General features: G+C 44.7%; 1 protein-coding gene and 1 long non-coding RNA gene across 6 annotated transcripts in view; one reads left to right on the forward strand and one right to left on the reverse strand.

Moving 5' to 3' along the window:
- The window catches only part of LOC143161261 (uncharacterized), a 92,995-nt gene that overhangs the window by 56,886 nt on the left and 20,979 nt on the right, over positions 1-15,130 (reverse strand). For 4 of the 5 annotated variants that reach the window (XR_012995493.1, XR_012995494.1, XR_012995492.1 and 1 more), the window contains exons 1-3: positions 8,595-8,665; positions 2,818-2,954; positions 982-1,103 (exon numbers count right to left, since the gene is read on the reverse strand). This is a non-coding gene — a long non-coding RNA (uncharacterized LOC143161261). Of the gene's footprint in view, positions 1-981; positions 1,104-2,817; positions 2,955-8,594; positions 8,666-15,130 lie in introns of those variants that run through there. The other variant, XR_012995495.1, reaches the window with a different exon arrangement.
- JUN (Jun proto-oncogene, AP-1 transcription factor subunit) lies at positions 8,817-10,880 on the forward strand. Its single transcript, XM_076340078.1, has one exon. It carries the CDS (start codon positions 9,273-9,275, stop codon positions 10,215-10,217), a length of 945 nt encoding a protein of 314 aa, XP_076196193.1. The 5' UTR covers positions 8,817-9,272; the 3' UTR covers positions 10,218-10,880.

The raw sequence follows: 15,130 nt of genomic DNA on the forward strand, positions 1-15,130 counted from the left end.
CTCCAAAAAACCCAGAGCAACTGGAAGATATTTGGTCAAAATGTTAGAGAGTGACCACAGAGTAAAAATGGCATAAATCTAGGTGCCAGTATGTGCTCCACACTGTCCTGGGTCAGATTCAAAACACATTACAAGGCTGATGAACCAATAAAAATGTCAATGGTTGATATCCTAAAAGCAAATGGGGCCAGTAACAAATATTTTATACCAATAAGTTAATCCTAGGTCTTCTTCCAGATGAAATTCCATTCCTTTTCTGTACCTTTTTCCTTAATGCATTTTTTAAATAAAAATAGTTCATACCACTTGTACAGCATTTATTCCCCATAGATCTGCATGCTTTACTAGAACTTCAGTCTTATTATGCCCATTTTACAGGCAGGGAAACCAAACCACAGAGATGCAAAAAGTGGTTAAGGGTCATTCAGCAGGGAGGCAAAACTCGGGAAGACTGCAGTTCTATCCCATTTGAGTTTATTCTGCTCTCCTGTTTTTCTCTACTGGTATACAGAAAACAAGATTACTTCTAAACTCACGAGGTTACATCAAAGAGGAGAACAAATTTTTGCTTCACTTTGTAAATTCTCTTGGTTGTCTTGAAGGGATATACATTCCCCACCACTACTGCTACAGGGTTAGGTAAATACTTTGCAGACCAGTAACATAAATGTGAAATACACCACTGTTCTTATTAATATTTATGTAATCATCTAGGGCTGAAATTGGCTATCATTGAATTGACCTACAGATCTTTGACATAAATGCCTATTTGAAGCACCTGGCAATAGGCTGTAACCATCCACACCCAGAACTGCTTTGCCTGGGCTTGCAGATTTGCCAGCCACACACCTTTTCCTACACTGACTGTAAGGAACGCAATAACTGGAAAACATCAGCACAAAACATGCTTATATAGAACAAGGCTACTTTGTACCATTAGCTCTTACAACACACGTGCTTAACCTCTCTCACATGACTTACCTGAGCCCACAGCCCATTCTTAGCTGAACAGAAGCCTCTGCAAATATGTGCACACTGCAGCTGGTACCCAGATCTCTAAATACCGTACAGCCATTTTTGGAATGTCTTTCTAGTTGTGCTCCCTTAAAAAAAAAAAAAGTAAAATTAAAAAAAAAAATCTGAATTTCAATCAGCAGCCATCACAGCCCTTAGGCCTTTGCTTTATTATTGTCCTTTTATCCTAAAAATTTTCCTTGATCTCATGAACATGTTTCTAATATGGTCAAATGTTATGGCTTTTTATACGTTTCATATGTTCTCAACAGACTGCGTAAACAGTCCTGTGAGCTGACCAACGCATCTGCCAAATGCACTGCTGGCTGTTCTTGCAGTACTTCCTCCAGCATGTATGTGAACAGTGCTCCTGAACCCATTGTAAAAAACAAGATCTCAGCTAGGGATCAATACTGATTCGGGACTAAATTTTCCATCTCTGCTTCCTTCTGAAACAAGGGAACATACAGACACTGCAGTGTTGGCAATTGCATACAATTTTTACCGAAGAAAAGAGGAAAGAACAGCAATTTTGAGGGTTTCAAGCATCCTGGTTCTTCTCCTATGGAAGTCCTAAGGGGCTGCTGTGGACAAGACCAGGACATTGCCATCCTGTGAGGTGACAGGGCTGCCCAGACCAGTGGGGAGCAGCTACGCAGTCGCTGTGTGGTATGTCAGCTGTGATCAGAGATCAGGTTGTTTATTATTAATCGGATGGGATTGAGGAAGAGTAGCAGCTTAGTAGCATCTTCTCCAAAACTGAAGTCTTCAACTCTGCTTGTGCTTCCAGGTATTGCCCTACCCAGGCCGTGCCCTTTCCTTCCTACAATGCCTTCCTTGGCTATTTGGCAACCCTAACTGCTCCCACACCATGAGTCCAACACAAATGACTCTCATCCAGAGTGAATGTTTCCATTTGAATTACATGAGCAGGCACCCTGTAAACTTCCCCACAGGCTCCACCACTATAATCCCTGGGAAGGAGCAACCTGCAGGACCTACTTTCACCGTTCAATGCTTTCTCTGTTTATTGCTACTACTGTCAGAAACATTACTCAAATTCAGACAGGTGTCCTTACATCTGTCAGCCACCAGCCACTGGTGACATTCAGTAACAGAAACTCACTGTCCATGTCCAAGCCTGAACCCACAGCATAGAGAAGGAAAGCTTGATTGCTCACTGGAAATCCCTAAGCTCTATGGTGCTTTACACTAGGCATTTTTGGTCTCACGCAGACTCGCTTCCTTTCCTTCTCCTGTTGCAAGCACTGCTTTATTCTAGGTTGCCAGGAGCCTACTGTTCCAACAGCTGCTAAGACAGAGTGAGGTGTCAATGTTGACAGGATGCCAGATTGTTTATTAATTAAAAATCCAAGCATTTTGTATCCATTCTGAGACCCTAATCAAAACTGAGCTATTCTACCCAGGGCTCTGCATGGTTAAATCCAGTTATTCTGAGGCTTTCAGTCACGATTGGCAACCATAAATCAATGCATTCTGTTGCCACTACTTAACTTCAATATGTGTTTACTGAAACATCAAAATGCCAGAAAGCTAACTTCAGTTCTCCACAGTGAAACTGTGCCTCAGTAATATCTGAACAAATGCACACTTCCAGCAGGATCTTTGTCCCCAAATACAGTAAATGTCTTTTCAAAGGTGTTCGTCTGCCTCCCCACTACTCAGCATTAGCACGCTTCTATTTGTATGGTAAATTTTTTCATGCTGCCAGCTCACAATGCTGAGCGCATCCGTCTGCTTCCCATATGCCACATGTCCTCCAGTGCCTCCTCTACTGCTTACCTTCACTCTTTAGGCTTCCACTGCAGATCAACTGCTATTCTGCCAGCCTTGTTTGTGTGTAGAGGATTTTTTCCAACTGTAAGCTCCACAGGACGGGAACTTTGCCCAGTTCTCTGTTTCTCGGAGCACCGGCTGTGCTATGATATAGAAATAAAGAACACAGACACATTAATGGTGTGACATTTAGATTTGTAACACCCTAAAAAGCATGGGGAGCAAGGCCCCAGGGTTCCTTTCAGACTCATCTCTAGACAACGTAGTTAACTTCTATTTGGTCAGGTTTTTGATCAAAAATTATACAATACATACAGTTGTTCGAATAAAAAAATATATAGTTCATTACTTATTTGAAAATATATGACTGAGTACTTGCAGTGAACACTGAAATCCTCTATAAAGCTAGCTGGGAATGGGAAAAATAATAGTGAGAAATCTAGTATAACTAATTATTGGGTAAAGAGGAGAACATCCTCTCTAGAGACAATCATATCAAATCTTTCATTCATATGTTGCTGCACATAAACGTCCAGGGTTTGAATTGCTCAGACAGCATTCTTAAGAAAATGGAAAATGTTTTTAGTGGTTCCTCCCTTACTTCTGCAGTCCTTCTCTGTGTTTACAGTCAGTGTTGCTGTCCTGCCCCAGAGGTAACCCAACAGGTCTTGCAAAGTCTCCTAACTTTGCCCCACCTCCATCATTCACAATCTTGTCTCTCTAACCTACTCATTTTCCTCCATTCCACAAACTAGTAGTTTCAAAGAAATTCAGAGATTAATTAAAATGATTGGTGGGATGAGTAGGTGAGGGGGACAGGCTAAAGGGCTTGACAAGAAGAAAGATGAAAAGGACTAAACGCATATAGCTTGGTTATGCGATGACTAATTGAGGGTGGAGGAGATGGACATGATATTCGTTTACAAGTGTCTATAGTTCTGAGGAGCATTTTTCATGTGCAAACTGAAGACTAGCTCAAGACTAGCTTTCAGTCTTGTTGTACAGATCTGGTTCCAGGGTCCTTCACTTCAAGCTGTGAGTCCCACTCTTCCCCCAGCCTATGCATTCCCACCTATGCATTCCTTGTATCCTTGAATTTTTTTTTTTATTATTTCAGCTCAGCTTTCAGCCAGATTCAGTTCCTGGATCTCTACCTGGCCACATGAGCCCTACTGAGGGCAAAGAGCAAAAGGAGAGGCCATGGAAGCTGGGGGTGGATGAGGTGGCACCTCTTTGCCACACCTCTGCTGTGCTGCAGACTTAGGTGGACTTGAACCGATTACAAAAACACACCTTGAGGAACTGGGGAGGAATTGGGAACAGGAGCACCTGTGAATTATTTTACTTCCATTTAGCCTAAGGAAACTCTGTTCCTTGTGCCCTCTCACTCCCAGCTTTTTTTACTATACTCTGATGTAGTAAACAAAAGAAAAATTCTTGCTCCTTCTGACTCTTCAAACTCTTGCCTCCCTCAGTTGGGGAAACCTGCTGCATAGTAATTTCCTTAAGCAAGTGAAAAGCAGTATGAGAAGATCCAATAATTCCCACTCTTATTCACTTCATGCAGGAGTGAAACAGGATATCACATCTGAAAGCATGAAGTGAGTAAAAAAAAAAAGGAAAAAATTATTGTGGAAACATCTCTGATAAGGGGAAAAAGCAAGATGGTGTAAGTTTAAAGAAAAACTGTATGGAAACAAGCATTTTCTTTCTGTGAGTACTGTTTCCAATATAAAAGAGCAGAAAATGTCATTTATCCTTTTTTTTTTTTTTTAATGGTCTAGAAATAAGCCAAAAGCATTTGTGATACAGGAGTGAAACAAAACAACTAACCCATTTATTCCTGGACACCAAACATAATTTAGACGGATGTGGTATGTATAAGAAATTTTAATTTGTCCCTGAAAAGCCATTTAATTATTCAGATTATCTGATTGCCTCAGTCAGTCTTGTATTGATTGATTAGAGAACTTTATAAATCAAAATCTGCATTACTGCTGCTCAAAGCATCTGCCTCTCACAGCAACAGAGATATATAGTTCATTTCCAATCCCTACCCACAAGTTAGTTTATTGAGACATGTAAATGGCTATGGTTTATAAATGGGTCAGTAAATGTTCTTTCATACTAGTAAAGGAATATTTATTTAAGGACATCAGGAAAGGGGGAAAAAGGCCCTTAAGTAATAGCTGTTTAATAAATCGGGGCATAGTCACCAAGATTCCCAGCTCCTTGGCTAATGGCCACGAAGGATCACTGTCTCTCTGTTCATGGGGCCCACTTCTGATCTGCAGCACTCAGTGATTCTCTGGTGGTGAACTTGGGGCACTCGGCTGAAATCTAAGCTGAGACCTCCGTAAGCACCCGCTCACCAGTCAGTCCCGAATTAGGTAGAAAATCCCCTAGGAGCAGCAAAGAGCATTTGTCTTTGATTTCAGAGCTCTCCTGCTATGCACAACCTTTACGACCAGCTTGACTGTCTGTTGCCGGCCTCGACCAAATAACCTCTAAGTGAGTAGCAATTAACATAGTGAGTGGACTGATGGGTGTCCCTCATAGCTACAGGCCTCAGTAGCAACACGTCTCTGGCAAACTGGAATGTCTAGTCCTGAAACTCCACCTCTGTAAAAGGAAGGAAGTAGAAAACTAAAATGGGTGGGGATAAAAAGAAAAAAAAAAAGAAATTAAATTACTTTAAGTTAATATCTCCAGCCTGATCCAACACTCACTGAAGCTAATGAAAAACTTGCATTGGTATCAGTGGGGCTGAACTGAACAAACTATAAAGGCAGAGTTTTTTAGGTTATACAAACATGTATTAAATAGAGTGGTTAAAGCTACACTAACCATGTTCCTTGTAGTCTGAACTTGGCTTTCTAGGACAAAAGAAACATGCAGAAAAAAAACCCCAAAGATAAAACAAAACAGCAAAATTCTAACAAATTAAATATGTCAACAATTAATCAGAACAAACTTAATTAGTATTATTTATCTATACGGGAAACTGACTAAAGCAAATTATTTGCATGGCTTCCTACGTAACAGAAATCAGAAAAAAAACCTTACTTAATTTTAAAGTAATTCTTATTTTACAGTAAAAACCTCCACACAGCAAACTACTTAAAATTCATGTCTTACATTTCTCCAGAATTTCTTCCTTGCATAGACAAGCCCTTTATAAACTTCAAAACTGCATGCTGACACAACAGAGACAGATCATTTATGGACTGTCTCGGGTGATTTTTAACGCAGCAAGGACCGCCGCATCAGGTCCTACTAGATACCCTATCTCTGAAAGGAGCCAAGAGTGGATATCTGGAGAGGCACACAAAACCAGGGCACGCACACAGCAGTTTTGCCTCGGGATGCTCTCCCGAGCACAAGCCATTTGCAGCTTTGGGATTTCCAGAGCCAGAGATGCACACTGCATTCAATAGCCCTTAAGTGATTTCTCTTCTGCGAATTCATCTAATCACTTTGAAATCCCTCAGTCCACACAGCACTCTTGCCAAGGAGTTCCACTGCTTAACTACAATTCTGTGAAGACATTTCTCTCATTTGTTCCAAACCTGCCGGTTTCATTTGATGCCCCTTGGTTCACGTGCCAGAAGAGTCAGTCACTGGCCTCTATTTATCTTGTATGTAAAGATTAAAAAGGAGTTAAACAACTGCTTCTAGCATTCACTGCATTAATGAATTTCAGAGATTTTCTTATGTCTGTGCAGCAACTTACTGCTGTTTGGCAAAACTATTTGCAGCTGAGGCTACAGTAGCAGTTGAGTAGTTTGAGCTACCTGCAACACAGGCAGATGCTGCCTATGTGATGGTTGTGTGTATACTAACAGCACACAGCGAGCCCCCCATTCCCAGCCAAAACTTTGTATTTTGTGCCACAGACTGTTCACACAAATGTACAAAGAAGTGCATGTACTATTTGCGTAATTCCAGTTAGCATATAAAGTAACACCAGTGCCCACCATGTGGGCAAATGAATATAGTGGCTGAAGTCAGGTGGGAACACCAGGGGAAACAGGGAAGAAAAAAAAAAAAAATCAACAACTTCAAACAGGGGAGCTGGACCTTCACTTTTCTTTCCCAGCTGCTTGTGTTTGTTTGCTTCATTGTTGCTTCCTATACTGCAACTGGTAATTATGTCATTACATCTAGGAAAAAATAGCACTGGAGAATTTGAAAGTGTATTTTCAAACCTAGACATAAGTTTGTCAGCTTCACATATTGTAAGAAGTGATTTAACCTGATAGACCAAGTTCTTCACTGACACAAAAAGCTGGACCACCCTACAACAGCAGATAACAGCTTTGTGTTGCAAGTGTAAGGAGCACTTATTGCACTATTGGCAACATGATACAACAGTACACCCCTTCAGTCCCTGTCCTACCCCATATTGTCACCGCCTGTCCCTAAATAGCTGCTGCACTGTATTCCAGAGGTAGCTGCCTATCAGAATTCACAAATTCACACCCCCTAGAGAGAAGGGTGCGTGCAGGGCAAGGTGAGGAGGGGGAAGTTAAGAAAAATTAATCCGGGCAGTAGGGCACACCCTTTTATTAGAGATATGTACTATACTGATGCATGCCACGTTCAGCATAGAGGAGTTACAGCGAATCAGAGATCACCCATCTGTTGCTCTGAGGTGAACATGCCAGCACAGACTTTCCTCCTCAACTAGGATCCTTCAACTCCAGCCTTTATTTTCCCTCCCGACTAACCTGTACTTCCACAGTAATACTAGGACACTCTTTCTAAAATTAGGCCGTCGCTGTCCCCTCCCCTTGGAGGACGAGCTTAAAGAAACCTATCTGGAACCAGGCTTTCTTCTGTCAGGTTTTATTCCCCCCCCCCCCCGTTATCCTGGCACGTTTCCGAGACCGGGAATTGACATCCCCGATCACTGTAACGGCAAAGCCGTGCCCTTGCGTACACCCCCACAGCGATCAGGCGGTATCGGACGAAACCCGCATCGCCCAGCCCCGCGGCTCCCTCGGGGCTGGGCGGGGGGTGCGGCCCACGGGCGCTCAGCTCCGCAGGAGGACGGCTGAGCGCCCTCCGCACGGCCGGCAGCGTTGGCGGCGCTCTAGGAGCCGGGACGTCCTTCCCGCACGGCAGGGCTCCCCCGAGAGCCGCCGGCCGCGGCTCGAAGGCGGGCGAGGGCGAGGCCTCGGCCGCCGCCAGCCCCAGGCACGCCCGGCCGGCGGGGAGGGGAGGCGCTGGGCCCCTCGGCGGGACGGGCGCGTCCTCGGCGGGGAGCGCCGCGGGCGCGTGGGCGGGGGCCGCCCCGCGGCGGTTGGTGCCCGCCCCGGCCCCCGCACGCGGCCGCCGCGGCCAGAGCACCACCCCCGGCCCTGCCTGGAAGCCGCACGGGCGGCGGGACCGCGGCGAGGAGGGGAAATCACGTGAGGCCTCCCCCGGAGCGCCACCTGAAGGGCCGTACCACCGGCGACGAGGGGGGCAGGGGGGACGACAGGCCGGAACCCGCCGGCGCACGGCGGAGCGCGGCCCGCCTCCGGCCCGCCGCAGGGCCCGACAGCGAAACGCGCAAACGGCCGCGAAAACAAACAGGGAGAGACGACGGTTTGCGGGCGACGGCCGCAACGGCGCGAGAGGGGGCTGAGCGGCACCCCCGCCCCTCCGGCGGGCGGTTGGTACGTGGCCGTTAAGGAGGCGCCGCCGGCGGCCAACCCTGCTCGCGCTCTGGACGCGGTAACCAGATATTCAAAAACAATACGTCAGCCCACAATGCCCCGAGCCGCCGCCAGCATTACCTCATCCCACAAGGCCCCGCGCCGGCGCTGAGAAGCTTCTAGGGGCGGGGTGGCCATGGCGACCGGCTGATATGCACCGGGCCGGGCCAGCGGCCCGCCTCCCCCGGGAGAGGCGGCGGCAGCCAATGGGGAGCCCGCGGGGTGACATCATGGGCTATTTTTAGCGGGCTCTCGGTCGCTGATAAGTGAAGGGCTCCACGCCGGGAGCGGGCTCAGAGCGCGGGGCGGGCGGGCGGCAGCGCGACTCCGGCCGCCGGGTGGAGGCGAGCGGAGCAGGCACAGCGCGGCCGCGGCCAGCACAGCAGCGCAGAGCCGGGGAGGGCGCGCAGGAAGGTGGGGAAAGTACTTGCGGCAACTTGTGGCGGCGGAGCAGCGTCCCGGCCCCGCGGCGGCAGCAGCAGGAGAAGGAGGAGGGCGGCGAAGGCGCCCCGCTGAAGCCCCGCGCCGCCCCGCCAGGCCAGGCGGACTCTCAGCGCGGCGGCGCCAGGGACCGCGGGCCCGGCCCGCGCCGGGAGGACCCTCCGCGCCCCGGCGAGAAGTAAGGCTCTGCTTTCTCCTTCTCCCCTCCCTGCGCGGCCGGGAGGGTTGGGGTGGCCGCGCGGAGCGGGGCGCAAGCGGCGGCCGGGCAGCTTCTCCGCGCTGCCGCAGCTCCCGGCGCCACTCCGCGGACTCTATTCTATGAGTGCAAAGATGGAGCCTACTTTCTACGAGGATGCCCTGAACGCCAGCTTCGTGCCGCCGGAGAGCGGCGGGTATGGATATAATAACGCCAAAGTGCTGAAGCAGAACATGACGTTGAACCTGTCCGACCCATCCAGCAACCTGAAGCCGCACCTGAGGAACAAGAACGCCGACATCCTCACCTCCCCCGACGTGGGACTCCTGAAACTGGCCTCGCCTGAACTGGAGCGGCTCATCATCCAGTCCAGCAACGGGTTAATTACCACCACGCCGACCCCGACGCAGTTCCTCTGCCCCAAAAATGTTACCGACGAGCAAGAGGGGTTCGCGGAAGGCTTTGTGAGAGCTCTGGCGGAACTGCACAACCAGAACACCATGCCCAGCGTTACCTCTGCTGCTCAACCTGTTAACAGCGGCATGGCACCTGTGTCCTCTATGGCTGGCAACAGTAGTTTCAATACGAATTTGCACAGCGAGCCCCCGGTGTACGCCAATCTCAGCAACTTCAACCCCAACGCACTCAACTCTGCACCTAACTACAATGCAAACAACATGGGCTATGCACCTCAGCATCACATAAACCCCCAGATGCCCGTGCAGCATCCCAGGCTTCAGGCTTTGAAAGAAGAGCCTCAGACTGTACCTGAAATGCCAGGGGAAACTCCTCCCCTGTCCCCTATTGACATGGAGTCACAGGAGAGAATCAAAGCCGAAAGAAAACGCATGAGAAACAGAATTGCGGCATCCAAATGCCGGAAAAGGAAGTTGGAAAGGATTGCCAGGTTGGAAGAAAAAGTGAAAACTTTGAAAGCCCAGAACTCAGAGCTGGCATCCACTGCCAACATGCTCAGAGAACAGGTTGCACAGCTTAAGCAGAAGGTCATGAACCATGTCAACAGCGGGTGCCAGCTAATGCTAACACAACAGTTGCAAACGTTTTGAAGAGACTGTCTTAAATGAGAACTGTGATATTGTGGTATAACTAAAACAAAAAACCAAAAGTGGCAGATGCATAAAGCTAATGGTAAAAGCTGAAAGGCTGAGTCCTGCCTGTGCTCTGCAAAGCGCATGTGTGGAAAGACTGGCAAGCCTTCAGCTTGAGTTAGTAGCGAAGCGGCCAGCACAACTCCGAGAAGTGCTGTTCCTGCTCAGATGAGACATCAGATCTTTGTTTAACATTGACCAAGACCTGCATGGACCTAACATTCGATGATCATTCAGTATTAAAGGTTAAACTGCAATAGAAACTGTAGATTGCTTTATGTAGTATTCCTTAAGAAAAAAAAAGTGGGAGGGAGGTTTGTGGGAGGCTGATAAACAAAAAAGAACTATTCTGCCTGCCTTCAAGTAAATTGTGTATGTATATATCTTTTTTATTTTATTTTATGAAAGTTGATTAATGTCAATAAACTACTTCATGACTTTGTAAGTTATTTTTATGTTGTTTATTTGGGCACTGCCCAGTATTGTTTGTAAATAAGAGGCTTTTTTTTAGCACTCTGAGTTTACCATTTGTAATAAAGTATAATTTTTTAATGTTTCTGTTTCTGGAAAAATTCTAGAAGGTTCTATTATATTTAAGAAAAATAAAATAATTAAAATGCATTTCCCCCTCACACTTTTTTTTTTGCTAGTACCTGAGTTGGGAAAATGCCCTTTATGCCGAACTCTAAAGGGTAGGGATTATGTTAAACTCACTGTAACTACAGGCATGTCCTGGAGAATGTGTGCGGAGGAGAGGGAGAAACTAGATCCTGATCACTAAACGAATACAACTTTTTAAGTTGTCCTGAAGTTGTAGTTCCCAGTTGTAACCTGACTAGCTTGCCTGCCATGTTCTAGTGGCCCAGTTTAGACAGCTAATTTCAAGCAGGTTGTATAGGGGTAGAAAGCCAGTGTATGAAATTGCTCCATAACTGGAGTAACTGGCTACTTGATCTGACATGCTTTTTATTAAATTAATGCCCTCAAGAAGATAAGACAAGCAGTCGTATTTAAAAAAAAAAAAAAAGCTGTAGGCTTCAAAAATAGAAATACTCACCTTTATTCCTGTTTTCCTTCCTAGGTAGGAGGTGATCCTTGTTTGTTAATATTTATGACAATGCTGCTGTCAACAGTAAAATAATTTTATAACACTTTTCCTATCTTGAAATCCTTTCCCTTTTGGGTGTTACTATGGATTCTAAACTTTTTAGCAATAGAAGAGCTGGGAAAACAACCTAGTGGGAAATGAAGAGAGCAACTTGCTGAAAAACAGCAACTCCTGTTGCTTGTTTTCAGCAACTTACTGAAAATAGCAACTTCTCTAGCGCTTCCCATTTATTTTCTATAAAATAATCTTGGTTTTTAGTACAATGACAATATATACCATAGAAACATGCTACTTAACTCATTGGGGGTGGGGGGGAAACAATTACTATACCAGGATTTTCAACGCTGTACCAAATTAGTTTAATAAGCATATATCTAAAGGGAGACCAGATGTTTTCCTGCTTGCTGTCTAGAGCCAAACAGCTAAGAGGAAATAGATGCTATCAAAAGACGGCCAGAAAATATTAGAAATTCATTATTAGTGAATGCTAACTTTTTAAAGCAGGTAGTCTTAAAAATTTATTTTTTCCTTAAAATAGGAATAAGCATAATTTTAATTGAAGTGACAATCTTGTTTAAGGTCACTTCACAAGATGACTAGATAATTGGATATATATACCTTTACTGTTACCAAAATGATACCCTGAAGCTTGCAACTAATGTGGGTCGGTTCCTTACAGGAAGCACAGAAGTATCTTTCCTCTTAAGTTTCCCCCCCCCCCATATTATATGCATTTTATCATATGAGGGGTTGTTTTAATGTTTAAAATACGATAATATGGTAATCTCCTTCCACATAGGAATCCAAGTGTCAAGGTAGGCACTGTTTAGATGGTGTTTGCTGCTGTCAGAGGAATACAATTGTAATAACACCAACCAAACAAAGGGTTACTAGGAGGATACTGTAGTTTGCCAAGAGTACATTTTGCTGATGTCAGCAACCCGGAAGGTAAGTTGATTTTGACCATATGTAGGAATAGACAGCAGAGGGATAATACACAGCACTGCTGGGTGTGGTTTTACAGGGATTTAGCAAGTGCCAACTAGCAAAATAAGCAGGGCAAGGAGATTAATTACCTGCAAAGGTGCATGTTTAACTCTCAACAGTGCTGGGTTATGGAATAGATGTTACTAGCAAGCATTTGCTTAATCGCCTAATTACGTAAAAAATAAATACATTATATAAAATACTATGTTAATTAAATACAGCTGAGTGACAGTCTGCTCCACCCTATCCTAATACGCACACACAGACATTTAGCATTGCAGTTATGTGTTTTCTCTCTCAAGTACGACATTCTGTAGCACAGGCAAAAAAGTTACTGAGTAATAGCACTGCTCGTTAAGTGGGCATCATCTGACGGGTTGGTTCCTGTGACATGAGTTACTTGACTTGGTCCAGCTCAGGAGGTACTGGTGTCCAGTCAGAGAACCTACTGTCAAGCAAGGTGGTTTTTAGTGCCAGTTACACAGTTTCACAAGGAGAAGAGGGGCGACTTAGATGAACCCTTTCTTTGGTCCCACATCTCATTTGAGGATCAGGCCTAAGACAGGGCAAAGTAAGTTTATATTCCCTCCACCTCCATCTGTTTTGTAAACAGTGTGTTGGGCTATGAGCCTGTTGCTATCTATCTATCTATCTATCTGGTTCACTTCAGCATAGATTAAAATTCAGCACTATTAGTATATTACTAGATCACTTGGTGATCAATAAGTACAACTGTAATGAAAGATGTGTGTGCATTTGTATGTGGTGAAATACAGAGTTTTAACACTTACTTAACTGCCGAGATCAAAATTGCCTAATGCACTATGTGCCTTACTTCTATAAGGAATAGTCAGTTCTCTTTGAGATTCAGAGAGAAACTCTCTTTTTGTTGCCCCAGCTGTACTCACAGGGGAATATTTTGCAAATAACAGCATTGTGAACATGTATTTTGTTTGGCTGTGAGTGTTGTCAACGGATTCAGGAAGTGAAGTCAGAAAAAGGCAGGGTTTCAAACAGGGCAGGCTACACAGAAATGCCTAGGCAAAGAGCCTCTAATCAGAACAACATGTTTGAGACAGAAATATTAATTAGAATTTGGGTCTGTACTAAAACCAACAAAACCCTCACAATTCTATCCCATGAACAGAAGTGAGCTACAAGAGGGGTTTGACCATGATTACTCACTGAATAATCTTAAGTCCAAAGTACTTATCATTACAGAAATAACAGTAACAATCTAACTTACTCTACAGTGGGAAAGAGTTACATACCAGCCAGTTTCAATCTCAGAACACAGTAGCAGTTACTAATAGAGTCCTCATCCTTGAATTGCCTATGTCTCCGTAGGTCTAAAAAATACTGACATCAAAACATGGCACTTCTTTAAATACCAGTCTAAGGTAGCGCATACGCATTTAACAATGAAGTCTAGCAGCAAGAGACGTCTTAGCTATCTTTCCATTTTATAGGAAGCAGTCAAGAAATACAGACAATATCCCTCCAAACCTATGTGAAAAATGACTGTTTTGTCCCATGCAGAAGCCTAAGAAATCCATTACAATAATTACTTTCTGAAAAAGTAAATAGGCCTTTCAATGAAGTACATTGCTGCACATGCATTAATGATCTTATCCCCACAACTCCGCAGGAAGCAAAGAATCTAACTTACAGACACCCAGGTTACTGTACGGCAAGCTTACATCATTTAGCTAGTATCACACAGCACGCATGGACACTGCACAGTGGAGTGCGGAGCCTGAACCAGTGGCGAAACTGGAAGTTATACAGCTGGATCAGCACAGTGCTCTGCCTGAGTGAATAACCCTGACCGAGGCTCTGGGGTTATTAGCCTGGGCAACGTTACTGAATAGATTGCAGAGGCAGATGGACCAGCTCAGGCTGGAACAAGCTTGGGCATCTGTGGAGTACACCACGGAGTGCGGTGCACCATGCCCATAAGAAGTACAAGGCAGAACTGAAAAAAAAAGAACATTTATCTTTAATATCAAGCCTAGCGCTTTCTCTGTTCTGCGGCTCTTCCTCTCTACCCCTATTCCCAAACCTAGGTATAACAGCGTAGAGTTACCCACATCAAGAAACTAAAACCAGTTCAGGCAAAGTTTGCTGTGTAGAAAAAAAAGTTGCAAACATCATAAGCGAACACAAAATATGGCTAACAGGCAGATGGACAGCAAGGAAATATTTGAAATTACCATATACACAAACCCATTATGAAACAGAATATACCTTAGTAACCTCTAGCATTAGCTTAGGGACAGGGAGAAGGAAGGTAGTATTAGCCTTCCAACTAAAGAAAAGGAAAATTCAAAATGTAGGTGGTTTGCTTTTTGACAAGGTAATTCTTCCAGAGAAGTGCTTGTTCTTTAGAATTACACGCACTGCCAACACCAGTGTCTGCACCCAAGGACTGGTGACAATCCTAATTCTACACATATACGTTATTGTTGACATGAACATTGTAATACATTCTCTGAACAGAGAATGGTGCTTCTTACAAAGGAAACTTGTAGAAAGTCATCATATAACTTACCGTGAAAGCCTCTGATTACTTAAACAGTTTTAGAGTGGTTTTGCACAGCAGGGCCCTCTTTTCCAATTTTGCACATTATTCTTTGCAGTACATTTTTGTTAAGGAACAATGGAACTACAAAAATCAAATTAGACGTTCATCACGGTCCCTTCTGTCCTTAAATATTCTGAAATACTAGAAACAGTTACAATGGGGAAGAATGGCTTTTTAAAAAGTTAATTAAAT

This window comes from Aptenodytes patagonicus, chromosome 5 (assembly GCF_965638725.1).
Source record: "Aptenodytes patagonicus chromosome 5, bAptPat1.pri.cur, whole genome shotgun sequence".
NCBI lineage: Eukaryota > Metazoa > Chordata > Aves > Sphenisciformes > Spheniscidae > Aptenodytes > Aptenodytes patagonicus.